We start from the raw sequence: 19,295 nt of genomic DNA on the forward strand, positions 1-19,295 counted from the left end.
GGAGGATTAAAGCAAATGTAAAATGTGCTATGATGTAATCAACAAAAATGGCCACCTGCTCTTAGAAAACTACCATCGTCCATCACCTCCCTGATTTGTGCAACACAATAGGAAAACAGCCCCCCCCCCCCCTTTTAAAAAAGGGAAAGAGTGTGTTCTTAACTTGCAGATTCAGAAGCGGCTTGCCTAGTGGGCTAGAGCCACAATGTCTAGCATCCCGGCAGCATGTGGGAGGAAGAGGTGTGAGGGGGCTACCAGGGTCATCTAGTCCAACCCCCTGAAAGGCAGGAAGCTTTGTCCAATATGGGGCTCAAATCAATGAGATACAGAGTCTCATGCTTTACCAACTGAGCTAAGCTAGTGTTGCGGTTCCAACCCACCGGGAGAGAAGCTTCTGTGCAAATTAAAATTTACCATCAATTAATCACCACTTTAATTGGCTGATCTAGCAATAATGAAAGTGTACGAGCCTTGTTTATATTGATTAATATAGAATAACATCATTTGTTTCTGCGTGTGAGCGTGCAAACACACACACACAGAGTAGTCTGACAATCTAAAAATAAAAATAAAAAATTCCTGGTGTCAGACACGTTAGACTAATTGGTGTTGAATCTGCCGTTAGCGGCATCCGCATTCCATCTAGTGAAAGCTTGGCTGCAATACATTTACCAAGATAAGATTTCATTCAGCGATTGTTCTGAAGTTTTATAAATACTCAAAGCCAGTTAAACAGGCTGCACCAATGAGCCTAAAGAGAGAGAGAAAATCCTCTTAATTTTTATTTATTAAAATGGAGCTATTTTTACATATTTAAAATATTTTATATCCAAATTACAGGGTATTTAAAAAGAAAAACCAGATAAATGCACAAAACTGGTAAAAATAAAAGCAGATCTCGCTCTCACTCTGACTCAGTTTGGATCCAGTGCTAAACCATGATTTGGTGTTATAAGGGTTATAAGGCTTGCATTCTCCTTCCTCCAGCACAGCCATGAGGGAGAGTTTGGGCATTTTTGTTCCATTTTTGATTAACTGCGGCTTATCATCCAAACCCAACAAACCGTGGTGAATCTTAACTATGGTTAGCTGAAACAGACCATCTTCAAACCGTGGTTTAATAACGAAACGATGCTTTTAACAAACCTTAGTTTAGGGTTATGGCATAATGTGGTTGATCAAAACCTTCCAATGTCTTCCAAGATCTCATCCTCATAACATTAACCATGGTTTAGCAATACATCCAAAACACTACCCTCACCTCCTCTATAGATATATACCATGATTCAAAATATAGTCCAGGACTGTAGAATACCTGAGACTTCAATAGGTTTGTTTTCTACATGTTACAGAATCTTAACAGTTCTATGGAAAAATGGATTTGATCTCATAGGCAGAGAACTTCTTTGGCTAGACATATTTCGGAAGAAGATTAAGGAACAGGTCCTTGCTGGCGGAAGTCAATGCCGATCTTCAGGTTCTTCCAAGCAAATGTCTGTTTGAGATGTCAAGAAGGACTCCCAGGTAGCAAGGCACTTAAAACAAGAGGGGGGAAATTAAATTGAAGTCATGCAAACCTGTTCAAATGTCTTGATGAGCGTGTAATATAAAACAAGCAGTAGGGTGAAATGTTAGGACCCATTAATTTTCCTAAGGAGAGCAACATTTTATGTCCATTTAAAAACCACAAGGAGTGATGAGCAGGGCCATAGCTTATTCTGACAAGTAGCTGCTTTGCCCGTGTTCAGCAAATCGATTCCTGGTAACTGGCTGCTTATTTTAGGTACTTTTAACTTGAAAAGGTCTGCACTGATTATTACAGTCTTGATCACACTACAATAAGAGGTCAACGAATACTGGCTCTATGGATGGCAGCTCTTTAGGCAAAGGATATAAAAAAGTCAGCTTGCCTTCCTCTCAAAAGCACAGAGGCCTACCCCTTATTTATTTACAACTTTTACACATTGCTCTTTAGTCATGAAGCACACAGGCTCATTCACAGATCTGCTTGCCTTGTGCCTAGAAAGCATGGGTTCAAGCAGTTTTGCGCCTGTCCCGTGCTTTCTAGACACAGATCTGAGCGGTTTTGCCCTTTCCCTCTGCCTTTACCCAGAAAATCCGCTCTCTAGTGCTAAATCAGAAGAAACAGCAACTCATGGGAAATCCTATTGCTGTTTGTTCTGATTCAGTGCTAAACTGCGGGCTTTCTTGTTTGAATCTTTGAGCATCAATTGTGTGCACGAAAAAGAGAATCGGCTAGGCATGGAAATTGCTATTAATCTTGAATTGTTTTGAAAGAAGATACTGGGGGATATTTAGTAAGCAGGGAAATTAGTCAAAGAAGGCCGTTGAAAAATGATCAGGGCTTTTTTTCAGCTGGAATTCAGTTCCGGCACCTCTCAGATGGGAGACATTGCCATTGTAAGAGAACAAGGAAGATGCTCATGGCGAGTTCCAGCGCCATTATTTCTAGAAAAATAGCACTGAAAATGATTCTATGTAATCCACATGGTATTATGATAAGGGCTGATCTGAAGATCTAAATAATTTTGATTGGTTCAGGATAATGATGTTGGGTTACAACGGCTAAGATTGCTGTGATCCTTTGAGTGGTGAGCAGAAATCATGCGTCTAATAAGAAGAATTGCTTTCACTTGAAGCTGGCATCGCTTTCTTTTGGGATTATGGGAGGTATGCCTCCAGTGTAGGAACCACTTTTAAATTTATCCAACAGTACAAGGTGCAGAGTTCAGCTTCTCATGAAACTGTTTCTAAATTAAAGACCAAGTTGGTTCCTAGCCCCGGTGGTTGTGAATACAGTGGAACCTCGGTTGTTGAACGCTTCGGAAGCCGAACAATTTGGAACCCAAATGCCGACAACCCGGAAGTGAATACTTCCATTTTTGAACGTGCCTCAGAAGTCAAACAGCTTCTGAGGCACATTTCTCCATTTTTAAAAAGAAATTTGCCGACCGGCAATTGTGCCTCGGTTGTCGAACGTTTTGGAAGTTGAACCGTCTTCCGGAATGGATTACGTTTGACAACCGAGGTTCCACTGTACAGGAGTTCAAGGTATTGCTAAGTAGATTGCCCTGTCTGCCCACCCCCTGTGGGCAATGATTCTGTGCTAATGATTCTGAATACAGAAACAGAGGTGGCAGCAACTAAGAAATATACAACAGTGTGATCTTCCATGCATATAGCAGAGGTCCCAGTTGGACCACAGCCTCCAGTCTATCTGACTGTAAAGACAGACTGTGGATCAATTTTACAGTAGCCACAACTGTGGAAAGGGCTGCAATGTTGTCATGTAACACTGGCTAAGGGAACACTTTACTGCTCTCCAGATAACAGAATGGAGCGAAAATGCACTGCACTGGATCAGAAATTACTTCACATTTGTAAATACTTCATAGAACTTGCTGATGCACCAGACAGGATTATGGTGTAATTATTGCAGTTGCTAATGATCTTTAGGCACAGCTGCATGCAAAATTAAAACACTTTCTGGGTTTCCCCCTATAGCTGATGTTCTGGTTTATATGTTGTAACTTGCAATGATATTCCCATGTAATATGTCATTCCAGGCAAGCTTCTTTCATTTTGTGGTCGTTATCCTTTCCCTGTGACCCAGAACAGTTTTATGAGTAATTAGATCCGTAAATTACAAATCCAATCCCACACGTTAAAATTAAACTCCGTCTTAACATTTTACACTCCTTTGGTGAGTTTGTGCTAAAGGTCCTTTATCTGGAATCAACCACCTCCCCGCTCTGTGCTAAGGGAGCGGAATGGAATAATTTCAGAGTAGCTCAAATGAATGCCTCAAAAGTAATGTCACTTTTGCAGCTGATGTTTTTGCAGAAGAAAAGGCCTGGAGAGCCTGAGGCACAGAGACCTACTTTTGTATTCGTATGGTTAATTATATATCTTGTCAGCTGGAGCAGAGCTCTGATCTCCGACAACAAAATAAGCCACAGAAGGATCTGAATTTTGGAACACACATTTGGTTACATAAATGTGGATAAGCTTTAAAAATTGAATAACTTATGTAAGTAAAAGAGGCTCTAAATCTTTGTGTTGAAAGGCAGCGCTACACTGTTGCTTCAAAGACGAGTCACTGTGATTTTAATTTTAAAATGTCTTGCTTTGTCAGTTATAAATGAGAGCCATTTTAATGTGCTTCTTCGAACCAATTCTGCTTCATACTTAAGCTGATGTCTACATGGTGTTCATCCTTGGTATTGCTTGTTCTTACAATGGTGCACCTGATTCCTGCAATGGTTCCATATATTGCTGGATACCTACCTATCTATCTAGGGACACGAGTGGCGTTGTGGGTTAAACCACAGAGCCTAGGACTTGCCAATCAGAAGGTCGGTGGTTCGAATCCCCACGACAGGGTGAGCTCCCGTTGCTCAGTCCCTGCTCCTGCCAACCTAGCAGTTTGAAAGCACATCAAAGTGCAAGTAGATAAATAGGTACCACTCCGGCGGGAAGGTAAACGGCGTTTCCGTGCGCTGCTCTGGTTCGCCAGAAGCGGCTTAGTCATGCTGGCCACATGACCCGGAAGCTGTACGCCGGCTCCCTCGGCCAGTAAAGCGAGATGAGCGCCGCAACTCCAGAGTCGGCCACGACTGGACCTAATGGTCAGGGGTCCCTTTACCTTTACCTTATCTATCTATCTATCTATCTATCTATCTATCTATTGTATATTGCTGGAGACATTGGATAGTACCTCCTGATCACCTGTCTCCCTGGCTTGGAAGTTTCTGCCCAGCGCTTCCGCCCTGTGGTCATTGAGAGCTGGCAGTTTCACAATCCTGACTTAGCAGATATAATAAACAAGGAGACAATGTCTGCCTCTGAGAATTCCTTAAACTGTGACCCTTGAACAGTTAAGGATTATATGCCCATTATACTGTAGGTTGTCTTAACTCTAAGGGAAGGGTGTAGAACTTTACTCTGCCTGAGGGATGCAGTCCTTCTTGTCCAACCCTTTAGGGCCTACATGCCAGCGGTGGATATAGCCAAGGGAAGCGGGTGGCGCTGTGGTCTAAACCACTGAGCCTCTTGGGCTTGCCGATCGGAAGGTCAGTGGTTCAAATCCCCATGATGGAGTCCTGCTGCCCTGTCCCAGCTTCTGTCAACCCAGCAGTTTGAAAGCACACCAGCGCAAGTAGATAAATAGGTACTGCTGTGGCGGGAAGCTAAATGGCGTTTCCGTGCACTCTGGTTTCCGCCACAGTGTCCTGTTGCACCAGAAGCGGTTTATTCATGCTGGCCAGATGACCCGGAAAGCTGTCTGTGCACAAACGTCAGCTGAAAGTGAGGTGAGTGTTACAACCCCATAGTCAGCTTTGACTGGACTTAACCGTCTAGGAGTCCTTTACCTTTACTTTACCTTATAGCCAAGGAAAAATGGATGTGGCTACTACCTCCTGCATATACAGGGGCCTCCCCACTCGCTTGCGATCAGCCCACACACGACTGCTGATGTGTGTGCGCTGGTTTTGGTGCTGGAAGGAGACAGGGCAGGAGTGGAGCAGGCTGCAACTGACTTGCATGTGTCCCGCTGTCACACATGGCGACCCGGAACAGAACATCCATGTATGCAAGGATTCCCCTGTACTCACATGATTACATATGGTGGCCACCACCACGAAACTGCCCCTGCATATTTTCTTCTTGAAGTCATGCTCTCCCTGCCTCCCCCCCCCCACTGTCCTGATCTATTTTGTGTGGTGCTGGCAGTTTAGAACCTTGCAAGGAGAGCTTGATGAGAATCTCTGCTCAGCTGTGAAGACTCAACAGGTACCAGTCACTTTTATTCAGCCTAACATTCCTCACAGGGTTGCTGTGAAGAGGAAGTGGGATAACCCTGTGTAGGCCACTCGGATGAAGGGCAGGTTATAAACCTTTTATTTTAAAAAACAATTGGGTTGAATCCGATTTCTGCCATGTGCAAGGTGAAGTATGGGGACTCTAAAACAGAGCTGCAGTAGATAGGGGGCACTGTTTAAAAATCAGAAGGAACCAGAAGAACAAATCCTCCATTGGGTATTACTTCTAAAGTCATTGCTACCCCACCCCTAATAATAATAATAATAATAATAATAATAATAATAATAATAATTATTTTTATTTATACCCCGCCTTCCCCAGCTAAGAGCGGGCTCAGGGCAGCTAACACCAAGTATAAAACAATTGATTAAAATACAACTTAAAAACAAGATTAAAATACAACATTAAAATGCAGCCTCATTTCTGTAGAAACTCAAATCAAAAACTTTTGGGGGATGAAAACGTCAAATCTTCACCAAGGCCAACTATCCAGACTGGTTCTACATGGGCCAGAAAAAAGCCAGGGAAGTCCCCAAATAGGAGTTTCATCACAGAAGGAAAAAGGAAAGAGGGGGAGGGGATCAGGTTGATTCCAAGCCAAAGGCCAGGTGGAACAACTCTGTCTTACAGGCCCTGCGGAAAGAAATCAGATCCTGCAGGGCCCTGGTCTCATGAGACAGAGCGTTCCACCAGGCTGGAGCCAGTGTTGAAAAGGCCCTGGCTCTGGTTGAGGCTAATATGACTTCCTTAGGGCCCGGGTCCTCTAGGGTGTTGCTTTTTATGGACCTTAAGGTCCTCTGCGGGTCATACCGGGAGAGCTGTTCCATTCATCAATACCAGGGAAGATTCTGGAGCAGATCATTAAGCAAACAGTCTGTGAGCACCTAGAAAGGAATGCTGTGATCACCAATAGTCAGCATGGATTTCTGAAAAATAAGCCATGTCAGACTAACCTGATCTCGTTTTTTGACAGAATTACAAGCCTGGTAGATGAAGGGAACGCAGTGGATGTAGCCTACCTTGATTTCAGCAAGGCATTTGACAAGGTGCCTCATGATATTCTTGTAAAGAAGCTGGTAAAATGTGGTCTTGACTATGCTACCACTCAGTGGATTTGTAACTGGCTGACTGACCGAACCCAAAGGGTGCTCATCAATGGTTCCTCTTCATCCTGGAGAAGAGTGACTAGTGGGGTGCCACAGGGTTCTGTCTTGGGCCCGGTCTTATTCAACATCTTTATCAACGACTTGGATGATGGACTCAAGGGCATCCTGATCAAATTTGCAGATGACACCAAATTGGGAGGGGTGGCTAACACCCCAGAGGACAGGATCACACTTCAAAACGACCTTGACAGATTAGAGAACTGGGCCAAAACAAACAAGATGAATTTTAACAGGGAGAAATGTAAAGTATTGCACTTGGTCAAAAAAAATGAGAGGCACAAATACAAGATGGGGGACACCTGGCTTGAGAGCAGTACACGTGAAAAGGATCTAGGAGTCTTGGTTGACCACAAACTTGACATGAGCCAACAGTGTGACGCAGCAGCTAAAAAAGCCAATGCAATTCTGGGCTGCATCAATAGGAGTATAGCATCTAGATCAAGGGAAGTAATAGTGCCACTGTATTCTGCTCTGGTCAGACCTCACCTGGAGTACTGTGTCCAGTTCTGGGCACCACAGTTCAAGAAGGACATTGACAAACTAGAACGTGTCCAGAGGAGGGCAACCAAAATGGTCAAAGGCCTGGAAACAATGCCTTATGAGGAACGGCTAAGAGAGCTGGGCATGTTTAGCCTGGAGAAGAGGAGGTTAAGGGGTGATATGATAGCCATGTTCAAATATATAAAAGGATGTCACATAGAGGAGGGAGAAAGGTTGTTTTCTGCTGCTCCAGAGAAGCGGACACGGAGCAATGGATCCAAACTACAAGAAAGAAGATTCCACCTAAACATTAGGAAGAACTTCCTGACAGTAAGAGCTGTTCGACAGTGGAATTTGCTGCCAAGGAGTGTGGTGGAGTCTCCTTCTTTGGAGGTCTTTAAGCAGAGGCTTGACAACCATATGTCAGGAGTGCTCTGATGGTGTTTCCTGCTTGGCAGGGGGTTGGACTCGATGGCCCTTGTGGTCTCTTCCAACTCTATGATTCTATGATTCTATGATTCTATGATTCATGGGGTGTGGCTGCCATCACATGCTGACAGCTTCTAGGAGCCACTGGTGAGAGCTGAGTGCAGGGTTGACACCAAAGGTGGACAAACTATCTCAGAAGCAGCATGAAGAAACCACCAGAGAAACTACCCCTCCTTTAACACCCCATACACAGGCTGGTGAGGGTAGCCAATGGGGTCTCAAAACCTCAGTGAGTTAGGGACTTCCCCTCCGTGTGAAGACAGGCTCTGGCAGGTTGGGTGGGCGAGACCAATGGTGGGCCCAGTGGTCAAAAAGGCAGGTTCTGCATGTGCTGTAGAGGGAGGTGAGGGGCAGAAGGGGCTCATCAACATGGGAAGGGAGCTCCTCTAGGTGAAGGAAAACTCTGGTCCTAACCTCTACTGTCTTGTGAGAGAAGAAGGGGCTAAGGAGTAAACCCTACACAAATCCAGAGTGGAGCTCCTAATATGGTTAAATGGCTCCTTGTACGCCTCCTTTGGCAACTCTTGCAGCCAAGCTGGTGCCAAAAGTAATGCTCTCATTTCTTTTGGACCATATCAGTGAGGCTAAGAGGGAGTCTTGTCATCTGGGCAGCCTGGGACCTCCATACACACTTCTGGCCCCACACCCTAGGGAGGTCACTTCAGTGCTGCTAACGCAACAGTCTGACTTCACCCCCAGAGGCTCCCTCTGTTGTTTTTTTGAGACTGACAAATGCCAACAACCCCCAGGGCTGTGTACTCTCTCCTGTGCAAACTCCTCATTCTACAACACTCATCCCAGGCTATCATCTCTCCATGAAATGAGTAGTATATACAGGTAAGCCTTGCTTTTGAGTGCTACTGATTTCATCTCGACTTAAAACTGCTTGACACGTTTTTCTGGACGTACACCCCTTCCAGCAAGATGCTGCAATGGCTAATGAAGCTATCTCCCCCCAAAATGATGAATTAAACATTATAGATATGGAGCGCTATGGAGAACAGCAGAAAACTCATCTGTTCTTGTCGCAGGGGAAGCCCTGCTGATATGTGACAGTACAAACACAATAGTGGTGGTTACCTGCTGGTTTGTGAACAGCGTGCTGTTCTTTTGATTGTCAAGCAGGCTGCACTTGTGCATCCATGTTGTTTTTTTTATAATACCCACCACGGTGTGGGATTTGTGTGTGTGTCACGCACACGCACACACATTTAAAAGACACCTGCTACACAGCCTCTGAGGGATGCAGGCACAGCATTTGATTTCTCATTGTATGATTACTCCACACTTGGCAACTGGCAGCTGAATATCTGACTGATTACAATGAAAGGCATTGTGCTTTGCGAGGATACTGAAGTTCTGCCTGCGATGGCTCATTCATTGGTACATACAGGTTGCTGCTGTGTCACAAACCAGTCTGTGGCCTAGCTGCCTTTTTCACTGAGCCAGAGGGGCAAATTCTAGATTGGCTCCGGATGGGTGCAATTGACCCTGATCAGCAGCTGGCTTCTTCTGCAAATATATATAAAGTCAGTCTGCATGTTTTCAATCTTTGCAAAGGGAAATGTCCACAATGCTAACGGTCTAAGTGGAGAATCATGCTCCTAACTCAGACACAAACAGGATTGTTGGCAATGTGAGAAGGGCCAGCACACCGTTTCCCCAAACTTGTGTCCCCAGCTGTTTTAGGACTACAGTTCCTATCATCCCTGATCACTGGGGTGCAATGGTGTCCACCTGAGAGGTGTCAGAACTGAGTTTCAGTGATTTCCGGCGGGGGAAGCGGAAGCCTGGGTTGTACTGCTAGTAAAGGTAAAGGGACCCCTGACCATTAGGTCCAGTTGTGACCGACTCTGGGGTTGCGGCGCTCATCTCGCTTTATTGGCCGAGGGAGCCGGCATACAGCTTCCGGGTCATGTGGCCAGCATGACTAAGCCACTTCTGGTGAACCAGAGCAGCGCACGGAAACACCGTTTACCTTCCCGCCAGAGCGGTACCTATTTATCTACTTGCACTTTGATGTGCTTTCGAACTGCTAGGTTGGCAGAAGCTGGGACCAAGCAACGGGAGCTCACCCCATCACGGGGATTCGAACTGCCGACCTTCTGATCGGCAAGTCCTAGGCTCTGTGGTTTAACCCATAGCGCTATCCGCGTTTCTGGGGTTGTACTGCTAATCATTAAAAAAAATCTTATTGCTTGATAGTGCTAGTTGAAACCAGTGGGGTATTCGCTACACAGTCCAACAAAATGTTGATAGCATTCTGCATTGCTAGACCAGCTTTAGGCACCCAGAATAGAATTCCACTACATGGCAAAAAAAAAAGCTTAGGTATCAATAGTTATGCATAGGAGGCTGACTTTTATCAAATCATTGCTCCTTCCAACTTAGTATTGTCCACACTCTCCAGTGTTTCAGACAGGACTGCTACAGTGTCAACAAAGCCCTGCAACTCATTGTAAGCCATTTCGCTCTGTGCAGATCAGTTTGCAGGTACGCTCTGTTGTTGAAGTACTTCATACAGTGACAGCATTAATCTGGCTTAAGGTGGATGAGACGTATTCTTCCATACTAGCTAAATGGGGCTCGACAGACTGACAGCAAAAATCCTCAGGCAAACGTACCTAAGAAAGCATGTGGAACAACTCTGAGGTCACATCTTTACCCCAGACTTAACAAAGGGGAAACAACGTTTTAGAAATACTTGTGTGATACAATGGAATCCAAGGCAATAAAAGGAACTAAACACAAAGCAAAGGGGCCATTGCAACCTCTTTGAACATCTCAGGGGGTCTGTGCCAAAGACACCCTTTAAAAAAAAATCTGTTTAATGTTTTACTATGCTTATTGCTCTTAAATGTTCTTTGGATACTTTTAATTGCATTTAAATGCTTTAAATAGCATTTGTTTTTTCACTGGTGTGTTTGCCACCCTAGACTCCTTTGAGAGGAAGGGCAGGATATAAATTTAATAATGAAAATGTAATAAAAGGGGGGGGGGAGTATCATCACCCAGAATACATGCCATGATTTTTGCATGCATTTGATACCAGCAGGTAAATGGAAGTGCAACATAGTGGCTAGGAGAATGAACCCTGAGTCAAGAAATCACTGGTTCAAATCTCAGTCTACCTAAGAGGTCACTAGGTTTCTGTAGGCAAGGCTCAGCTCCCCATCTACACAAAGGGCACAATAAATTATGGTATACATGAGAAGGTTGATGGAGGGTTACGGAGAGAGCACGTCTGTGAGACGCAGAGATGGGCAAGCCTGCTGAGGCTCTCCTCAGATTGGTGCAGGAGCCCTCCAAAGTTTCCTGGAAATGGTGAAATCACAAATAAATTTCCCCAGTCATTCCTAAACTATCTCGGAAAAGCGTTGCTCTTTCCCCTTGCCAGCACCCCACTGCTGCCCGGGCACACGCTTTTCATCTTCCCTTCCTCTAGCATCACTGGCAACCTGGAAGAAAAGCAAAAGAGAGATTTCCCCCCTACTTTTTTGTCACCCTGACGAGATTCTGTGGGAGTATAGGTGACCCGTTGAAAGCAGGAGATGGTGGGGAAGCCAGAAATTCCCTTCCAGCTTGGATTTTGATCTAAGCCAAAGAAAAATGTCAAGGCGTGTAGCATTCTCTCCTCTGTTTGAAGACAGTTCCCTGAGGCCCCAAAGTCTGACAATCTTTCCTGGCATGTCTAATGTGACAAACCTTTTAAAGGCAAGACTGGAGAACCTCTTTTTGGCCTGAGCAGTGGGTGTGGCCCAGAGTCTCATGCATACCATATATATGCACACACACACACACACACACACACACATGCCCCTTCCTTGCACATCCATGCAGATCAGCTGAGGAAGGGAGAGGGAATTAATATGCCTTAGCTCCTTCTCATGTTATCAGTCTGATAGCCCAGTTCTGAGCAGTTGCACCAGCATATAAATGCTGGGGATGGGTTAGAGCAGATGTTGTTGGGACTCCAGCTCCCATTAGCTCCAGCCAGCATGGCCAATGGTTGGTGGTGATGGGAGCTGCCATATAACAACATCTGGAGAACCACAGGTTAGCCACCTTCAAATATCTTGAGAGCTGTGCACTGGCACTGCATCGTAATAATACTGGAGAGTTGGTGCAATGGTGGGCATTGTAAGGAGGCCACTGTAAGAATTCACAGAGATACTCAAAAGCAAATGCATATGTTTGGGTTGCAGATCCTTTTTTCCTCCTACGAAAAACCCAAACTGCCTCAAGACCAGTCTGTGAACAGTCTAATAATTTTAGAGCACAACATTTGTATGACTAGCTTTGGGGCATGCATCTCTGATAGGAAAATCCAAAAGTCATGAGTGGATAGGAGGAAGCTAAGGAAATGTCAAGAAGCAGCAAAGCTTCAGATACGAGGAAGTGTTTTGATCTTGATTTATAGGAGCAGATTGCCAATGCCCTGTGCCTCTCTTAGACAAATTTAAACAGACCTGATAATCAAGAGCTCTCTCTTTCTAATTACATTATGTTGAAAGCATTTGTAAATTCAGCACTGAGAGGTCAGATGAAAGCCATTCATATTAGGGAAAACCCATATTAGAATACAACAAGGTATAGAGACTCTCTCTATCTTTTTAAAGGAACTAATTAATACGGTGCTCTCAGTCAGAAAATATAGCACGGCTCCTTTTCAAGGTTGTTAAGGGGGAGAAAAAAAGAGCTGTGCCTTGTATGGTAATTTCATTTGTTCAAAGGCTCCATTCAATTGGTTTTATTCACAAAGAAAACTAGTTAAACTTACTTATTTCTGCAAAAAGCTCTTAGATGGCAAGGGGGTACCACATTAAGGTTTCCTGTGGATCAGGTCCTTAGCATTTTGCAGCAAACAGAAGACATCCATGTAAGACATTCATAGTTAGATATCTTTTATGATATACTCCTTATTGCAGTGGTCACATCTGACCATCACACTAAACCACGGTTTACTGTGACCTGCAAGAGCAGAGACAAGCTGCAACAAGCCTTGAGCTTTCATGCTCCTCTCTCCTCGTGTATGGCTGGTTGGAAGCTTTTAATTTCACTTTTGGTTAATCTAGTTTGCCGTGTTGCCTGGTATGACAAATTGTGGCTAATGTAAACATCTGGTCAGTTTGCAACAAGCCTACTCCAAACTGAAGCTGGCTTGTTAAAACTAATTCATACCTAAGGTGAACCATAATTCCAGGAGCAAATGGCACAGCAAACTTTAGTCAACTAAAAGTGGAAGCAAAGGTTTTCACACTCCTCCTCTTGGCTGCATGGGAAGAAGAGAGGGGAGATGAGGAGCATCCGAGTTCGAGGCTTCCTGCAACTTGTCCCTGCTCATATATGTCACGCAGAACCATAGTTTAGTGTGATGTGCGAATGCAGCCAATGGCTTTAAGAAAATAAAACAAGTGTCACCCTCTATTAGTCTCCCCCCTCTTGCCCTACCCCAGTGTCTTTAACAACAGCTTGACATTCAGAAGTTTAACAGGCAAAACTTTTTTTTATTGTATGGAGATAAGAGATAGGACCCTTGTACCGACGGGACCGCCTCTCCCGGTATGCCCCACGGAGCTCCTCAAGGTCCATAAAAAGCAACACCCTAGAGGTCCTGGGCCCTAAGGAAGTTAGATTAGCCTCAGCCAGAGCCAGGGCTTTTTCAACACTGGCTCTGGACTGGTGGAACGCTCTGTCCCATGAGACCAGGGCTCTGCAGGATCTGATTTCTTTCCGCAGGGCCTGTAAGACAGAGTTGTTCCACTGGGCCTTTGGCTTGGAGTCAATTTGATTCCCTCCCCCTTTTTCTTTTTTCCTTTCTCCTCCTGTGATGAGGCTGCATTTCAATGTTTTAATGTTGCATTTTAATCTTGTTTTTAAGTTGTATTTATTCAACTTGTTTTTATTATTGGTTGTTAGCCGCCCTGAGCCTGGCCTTGGCTGGGGAGGGCGGGGTATAAATAAAATGTATTATTATTATTATTATTTATTATAGCTTAATTTGCTTGATCTCTTCATGCTGGGTTGCTGTTTAAGGAATAGGAACAAGTCCAATAAAAGAGGTGGCAGCTCTACCTTGAAGCTGACACTAATTTCCATCTCAGCCACACCAATTTAAATTTGGCCTACTGATTAATCAACTAAAGCGCTCAGTGATGGATCTACTATTCAGATCTTGCCGTCTTCTTCTACACAGCCCTGGAAGGCAAAGTTTTCCTGTCTTAAACGCTTGCAGCTCTCTTGAAGCAAGATAAATATATCCTTCCATCCTTGCACTTTGTAAAACAAGACTGCCCTCTGTTGACCGTCAACTCAGAAGCAGTTCAAGCTCACAGCAGCTAGCTGAAAGGCCTATGTTGGAATATAAAGCTGCATTACAAATGGTTTCTTTTCTTAGCGAACTGTACAGAGAAAGCAAACAATCCCACAATGCTTTTCTAAAAGTGCACTTACCTGTTCATAATAGTGGATATTATTTTCTGCAACATCGCCAAAAGCCAGTTTCATATCAAGACGCATACTTTCTTTCCATCTATCCCAGTCAGCTTTCAGAGCATTATTGGCACACTCTACTTTATCTTCAAGTTTTCCAATCTCTTCTGATAGCTAGACCAAGCAAACAAACAAACAAAATCAGACTAAGTAACAGAGGGTGAAATTCCAATCAAGAACTCAGTAATGGAAACTTTGTTAGCATCAAAGCAAGGTCTTTGTTGCGTTTCTAGAATGCAGATGCAGGCAAGAGACCTTTCCTCTTGGCTGCAATTTTTAAAAACCCAACCTATTTTCCAGCAAACTCGGGTTCTTTGGAAGGTCAGTGGTAGCTGACAAGTTTCCCTGAAGAACTGCTTGCCTATTGCATTCATGAATGAATTTCATGTCACTCGTAGCTGTGGTATAATGAGTTAGCTTTGTTCCAGGTAACACAAAGCAACTTATACCCAAAAATAATAAAAACCTAAGAACACAGCAGTGCAGGAGGAAAGAGAGATAAAAACACAGCTAAACAAAAAGGCAGGACCAAATATCCTGTCCCACTAAAAGAGGAAGTGCCACTTTTCATGCTAAGTACCAAAAGCACAAGGAAAAAATAAAGAGTCTTTGGTGCCTCTGCTTTACTGGTAATTATTTTTTCCCCCCTGGAGTGTAATTCAAACCTTCAGTAGCCATCATTCTTCCCTTAATGTGCCCCTCAACTTTCCCCTTTCTCTTCCAGGCTGTGGCGCTAACTGGAAGAGAGAAAAGGGTCACGTTCTCTGAGCAGGGGGCAGCCACATGGCCAGTTTTCAAAGTGTGCCACAGCTGAGCGAGTTTGGACATTAAAATGTTCTTTTTTAAAAAAAAGAAATAAATGAAGAGGACCCCTGTGCCACCTCCTCTCATTGCAAATTAAAGAACGCTCCCCAAATCTTTGCCCCAAACATAAACTTTTTACCCTAAGATCTTGAGGGGAGGCTTTCCTGTCCCAGCGGAGAATGTTCACTAGACTTCTTATCGTTTTCTCTCATTTCCCTCCCTCTTCTTTCCTCCTCCTTTCCTTTATGTTTTTAATTTATTTAGATTAACATTGGATAAGAAAGATATCTGGTATTAAGTTTTATACCTATCTCTCTTTATAAGTTCTAATAAAATTTATTCAAAAAAAGGTGAATGTTCACTACAGACTAATACACGCACATACAAACTTCTTTCTTTCTCCGACTGCTTCAACAAGAGTGGAAACCAAAGACATGTTGACACCTTCAAACAATTCTGGAATGGAACTTGTGCATCCCTAAGATTTCTGGCTGTTGTAGAAAAAAAAGCTGACGACTCATGTTGGCCTCAGGTTTCCATGACAGGGATATATATCCTTGAGAGCTTATAGTGGTCATTGGGAGTAACAATAATTACATTTTTGCTGTGCTGACTTCCTGGTGGTTGCCATAGTAACCACCTTGCTGCACCCGCTGCAGACAAGCTGCAGTTACTTCCTGGTCGATTCTTGTTTACTGCCATGTAAGTTGACCAGGGCTCAGGTACCTTTAGCAGGGATGTGTAAGAGGCATTTTTTGGGCAGGCGACACTTGTTGTGTCATAAAGCCACTGAGATGAAATGCACCTGCCAAAATGCTGTCTTCTCCACAGCTGTTCAAAGTATGAAAGCCCAGTTCCCATTCCTATTCTACCCAATTGCTTTATTACAGTGTCAGGTTGTATCTATCAACTATCTATTTATATACAATATATATCTATAATTTTTATTAAATTTTCTGTTTTACAATTTAAAATATTCATTTAAACATCCTTAAAAATATCAATGACTTCCTTTCTTCTCTTTCCATGGTTCATTTTGCATATCATAAATCCCTGCATACTTTACAAAAACTAAACCATTCAGTATTCCATTACTGCATCATCAAAACTTATTTACATTGTTGTATTTATCTTAATGCTGCCAATGTTTTCAGGTATACATATTTCCCCCCCATATATTCAATAAACGTTTTCCAATCTTCTCTAAATGTTATGTTCTTCTTGTTCTCTTATTCTATATGTTACGTCTGCAAACTGTGCATATTCTGTCAGCTTAAGTTGCCATTCTTCTTTAGTTGGGACCTCACTCGTTTTCCATTTTGGGGTTAACAAAACATTGGCCGCAGTAGTAGCATACATAAATAACCTTTTTTGACACCTGGGAATTTCAGTCTTAATTATCCCCAACAAAAAGGACTCTGTTTTTTTGTTGGGGGGGGGGATACTTTTAAACATTTTTTTACAATTCATTATGGATTATTTCCCAATACGCTTTTACAAGTCCAGGGTTTTGTATCTGCCTCTTAGGTTGATGGGACTTGGGAGTTCCACATCTGGAGGGCCACAGGTTGCCCATCTTTGGTATGCACCAATGTTTCCCAAACTTGGGTCTCCAGCTGTTTTTGAACTACAGTTCCCATCATCCCTGACCACTGGTCCTGGTAGTTAAGGATGATGGGAGTTGTTGTCAAAAACAACAACTGGAAACCCAAGTTTGGGAAACACTAGTATACACAATACTGAGCCAATTGAAGGGCCAACTGGGTATAAAGCAGCTCCATCGGTTCCTCCTTAGTTTCACCCCTTCAGTTCTGTCTTCATGTAACCCTGAGAGGTAGGTTGGGCAGAGAGAATGGGTCTAATCCAGGATTTCCTATTGACCTTCTTGGCTGAGTAGGACTGTGGACCCAGATCTTTTTGGTCCAAGTCCCACGTTCTTTCTGAACTTGCAAACCTGCTCTTAAAGGAGCCGATTGCAAGGAAGGGTCAGGAAAGGGGCAATTCACAGCTGGCCCAAATTATGCGCTTCAGCTTGGAAGCTATTGCTATTTATCACATGGCCTATCAGATGAGATCCATTTTTCAGTCTTAGAAATGACTGCCAAAACTGTTCCCGGTCCCAATCTCCTCCCTCTTATCAGGCGTCACAGCTGACTTCCCTGCAGGAACAAATCGATGTCCCCTATAAAGACCAAGCGTTCTAGCCTTTTGTCAGCGCTAATGACCTGTTTGTGATTCCATTTCTCTGGCACAACTACTCTTCGCATTACATTCACGCTCATGCCACTCACTGTCAACATAATTTCTGGGTATCCGCTTTCAAAGGCAAGCTCAACCGGACAGTTGTGTTGTGCTCATTAAGGTCGATGAAAGCGCTGCCTACGAGAGAGAAAGGGGTGGGGAGTTGCTGAACAGAGCCAGATTCCGTTCTGCACAGCAACCAAGCATCTACAGAACCAGTTTTCGTGTACCCCAAACAAAGTCTTTCCTCGTCATGTGATTGTGCTACGGATTGCCACAATTTTATTGCCACAATTTTATTAGGAGGCCGTTCACAGCCTCAGCTCCCATCTGCAAATTCATGGATAAGAAGAATCATTTTTATATGCAGTGCTTTTTTTTCTAAAAAAAATAATGTTTAGGGGTACTCTCATTTTTCTGTTTGTTTGTTTGTTTGTTTGTGTCTGACTCTTCGTGACTCCATGGACCAGAGCACGCCAGGCACTCCTGTCTTCCACTGCCTCCCGCAGTTTGGTCAAACTCATGTTAGTAGCTTCGAGAACATTATCCAACCATCTTGTCCTCTGTCGTCCCCTTCTCCTTGTGCCCTCCATCTTTCCCAACATCAGGGTCTTTTCCAGGGAGTCTTCTCTTCTCATGAGGTGGCCAAAGTATTGGAGCCTCAGCTTCAGGATCTGTCCTTCCAGTGAGCACTCAGGGCTGGTTTCCTTAAGAGTGGATAGGTTTGATCTTCTTGCAGTCCATGGGACTCTCAAGAGTCTCCTCCAGCACCTACTCATATTGAAATACTGCCCCTCAATGAGGCCAAACTTAAATTCACAAAATGTTTAGGGGTATGCGTACCCCAGCAAAAAGCGCTGTTTATATGATTTGTTGGGGGCAGGAGTGAAAAAAAGACACCCCATATTCTGAATACTTGAAAGACAGATAGACCATACAGAATCATAGAACTGTAGAGTTGGAAGGGATCCAAGGGTCATCTAGTCCAATCCCCTGCAATGCATGTGGCTCTCCAGATGTTGTTGGACTCCAGTTCTCATCAGCCCTATCCATCATGGCCAGAGAGGACATGTCAGGGACTGGCTGGATGAGGAGAAGTGGTGGAAGCCGCCTGGCCAAGAGTCCCATGAGGCTGCCTCCCAGGAAGAACTTGGAGAGTAGCTTGATCCCAGCCACTGGCCAGACAAGAAGCAATTTCACAAAGCTTTGTTTTCTCCTCCCTGTCAGAAAAGAACACACAGATGCCACAACACTAAAAGCAGCCTCCAGTCATAGCATGCTTTGCTGCAGAGGCAAAGCTTCTAAAGGTGGCACAATTTGGCCTCTGCCATCAGAGAAGAGACCAAAGGCTGCAGGAATAATAATAATAATAATAATAATAATAATAATAATAATAATTTATTTATACCCCGCCCATCTGGCTGGGTTTCCCCAGCCACTCTGGGCGGTTTCCAACACACTATTAAAATACAGTAATGCTGCATCAAACATTAAAAGCTTCCCTAAACAGGCCTGCCTTCAGATGTCGTCTAAAAGTCTGGTAGTTGTTGTTCTCTTTGACATCTGGTGGGAGGGTGTTCCACAGGGCGGGTGCCACTACCAAAAAGGCCCTCTGCCTGGTTCCCTGTAACTTGGCTTCTCACAGTGAGGAAACTGCCAGAAGGCCCTCGGCACTGGACCTCAGTGTCCGGGTAGAACGATGGGGGTGGAGACACTCCTTCAGTGCCTCCCGGGAAGAATGCCATGGCAAGCAGGACACCACCCTGGCTCCAGCCATCA

General features: G+C 44.1%; 1 protein-coding gene across 2 annotated transcripts in view; it reads right to left on the reverse strand.

Moving 5' to 3' along the window:
* Positions 1–769: 769 nt before the first annotated feature.
* Positions 770–19,295, reverse strand: part of SNX7 (sorting nexin 7) — a 55,769-nt gene continuing 37,243 nt past the window's right edge. For both annotated transcript variants that reach the window (XM_081008732.1, XM_081008731.1), the window contains exons 8-9: positions 14,433–14,585; positions 770–1,535 (exon numbers count right to left, since the gene is read on the reverse strand). In XM_081008732.1, the coding sequence (XP_080864858.1) occupies positions 1,461–1,535; positions 14,433–14,585 (228 nt within the window). In that variant the 3' untranslated portion in view covers positions 770–1,460. The remainder of the gene's footprint in view (positions 1,536–14,432; positions 14,586–19,295) is intronic.

The sequence above is a fragment of the Podarcis pityusensis genome (genome assembly GCF_964106645.2).
Source record: "Podarcis pityusensis genome assembly, chromosome: 6".
Taxonomy (NCBI): domain Eukaryota; kingdom Metazoa; phylum Chordata; class Lepidosauria; order Squamata; family Lacertidae; genus Podarcis; species Podarcis pityusensis.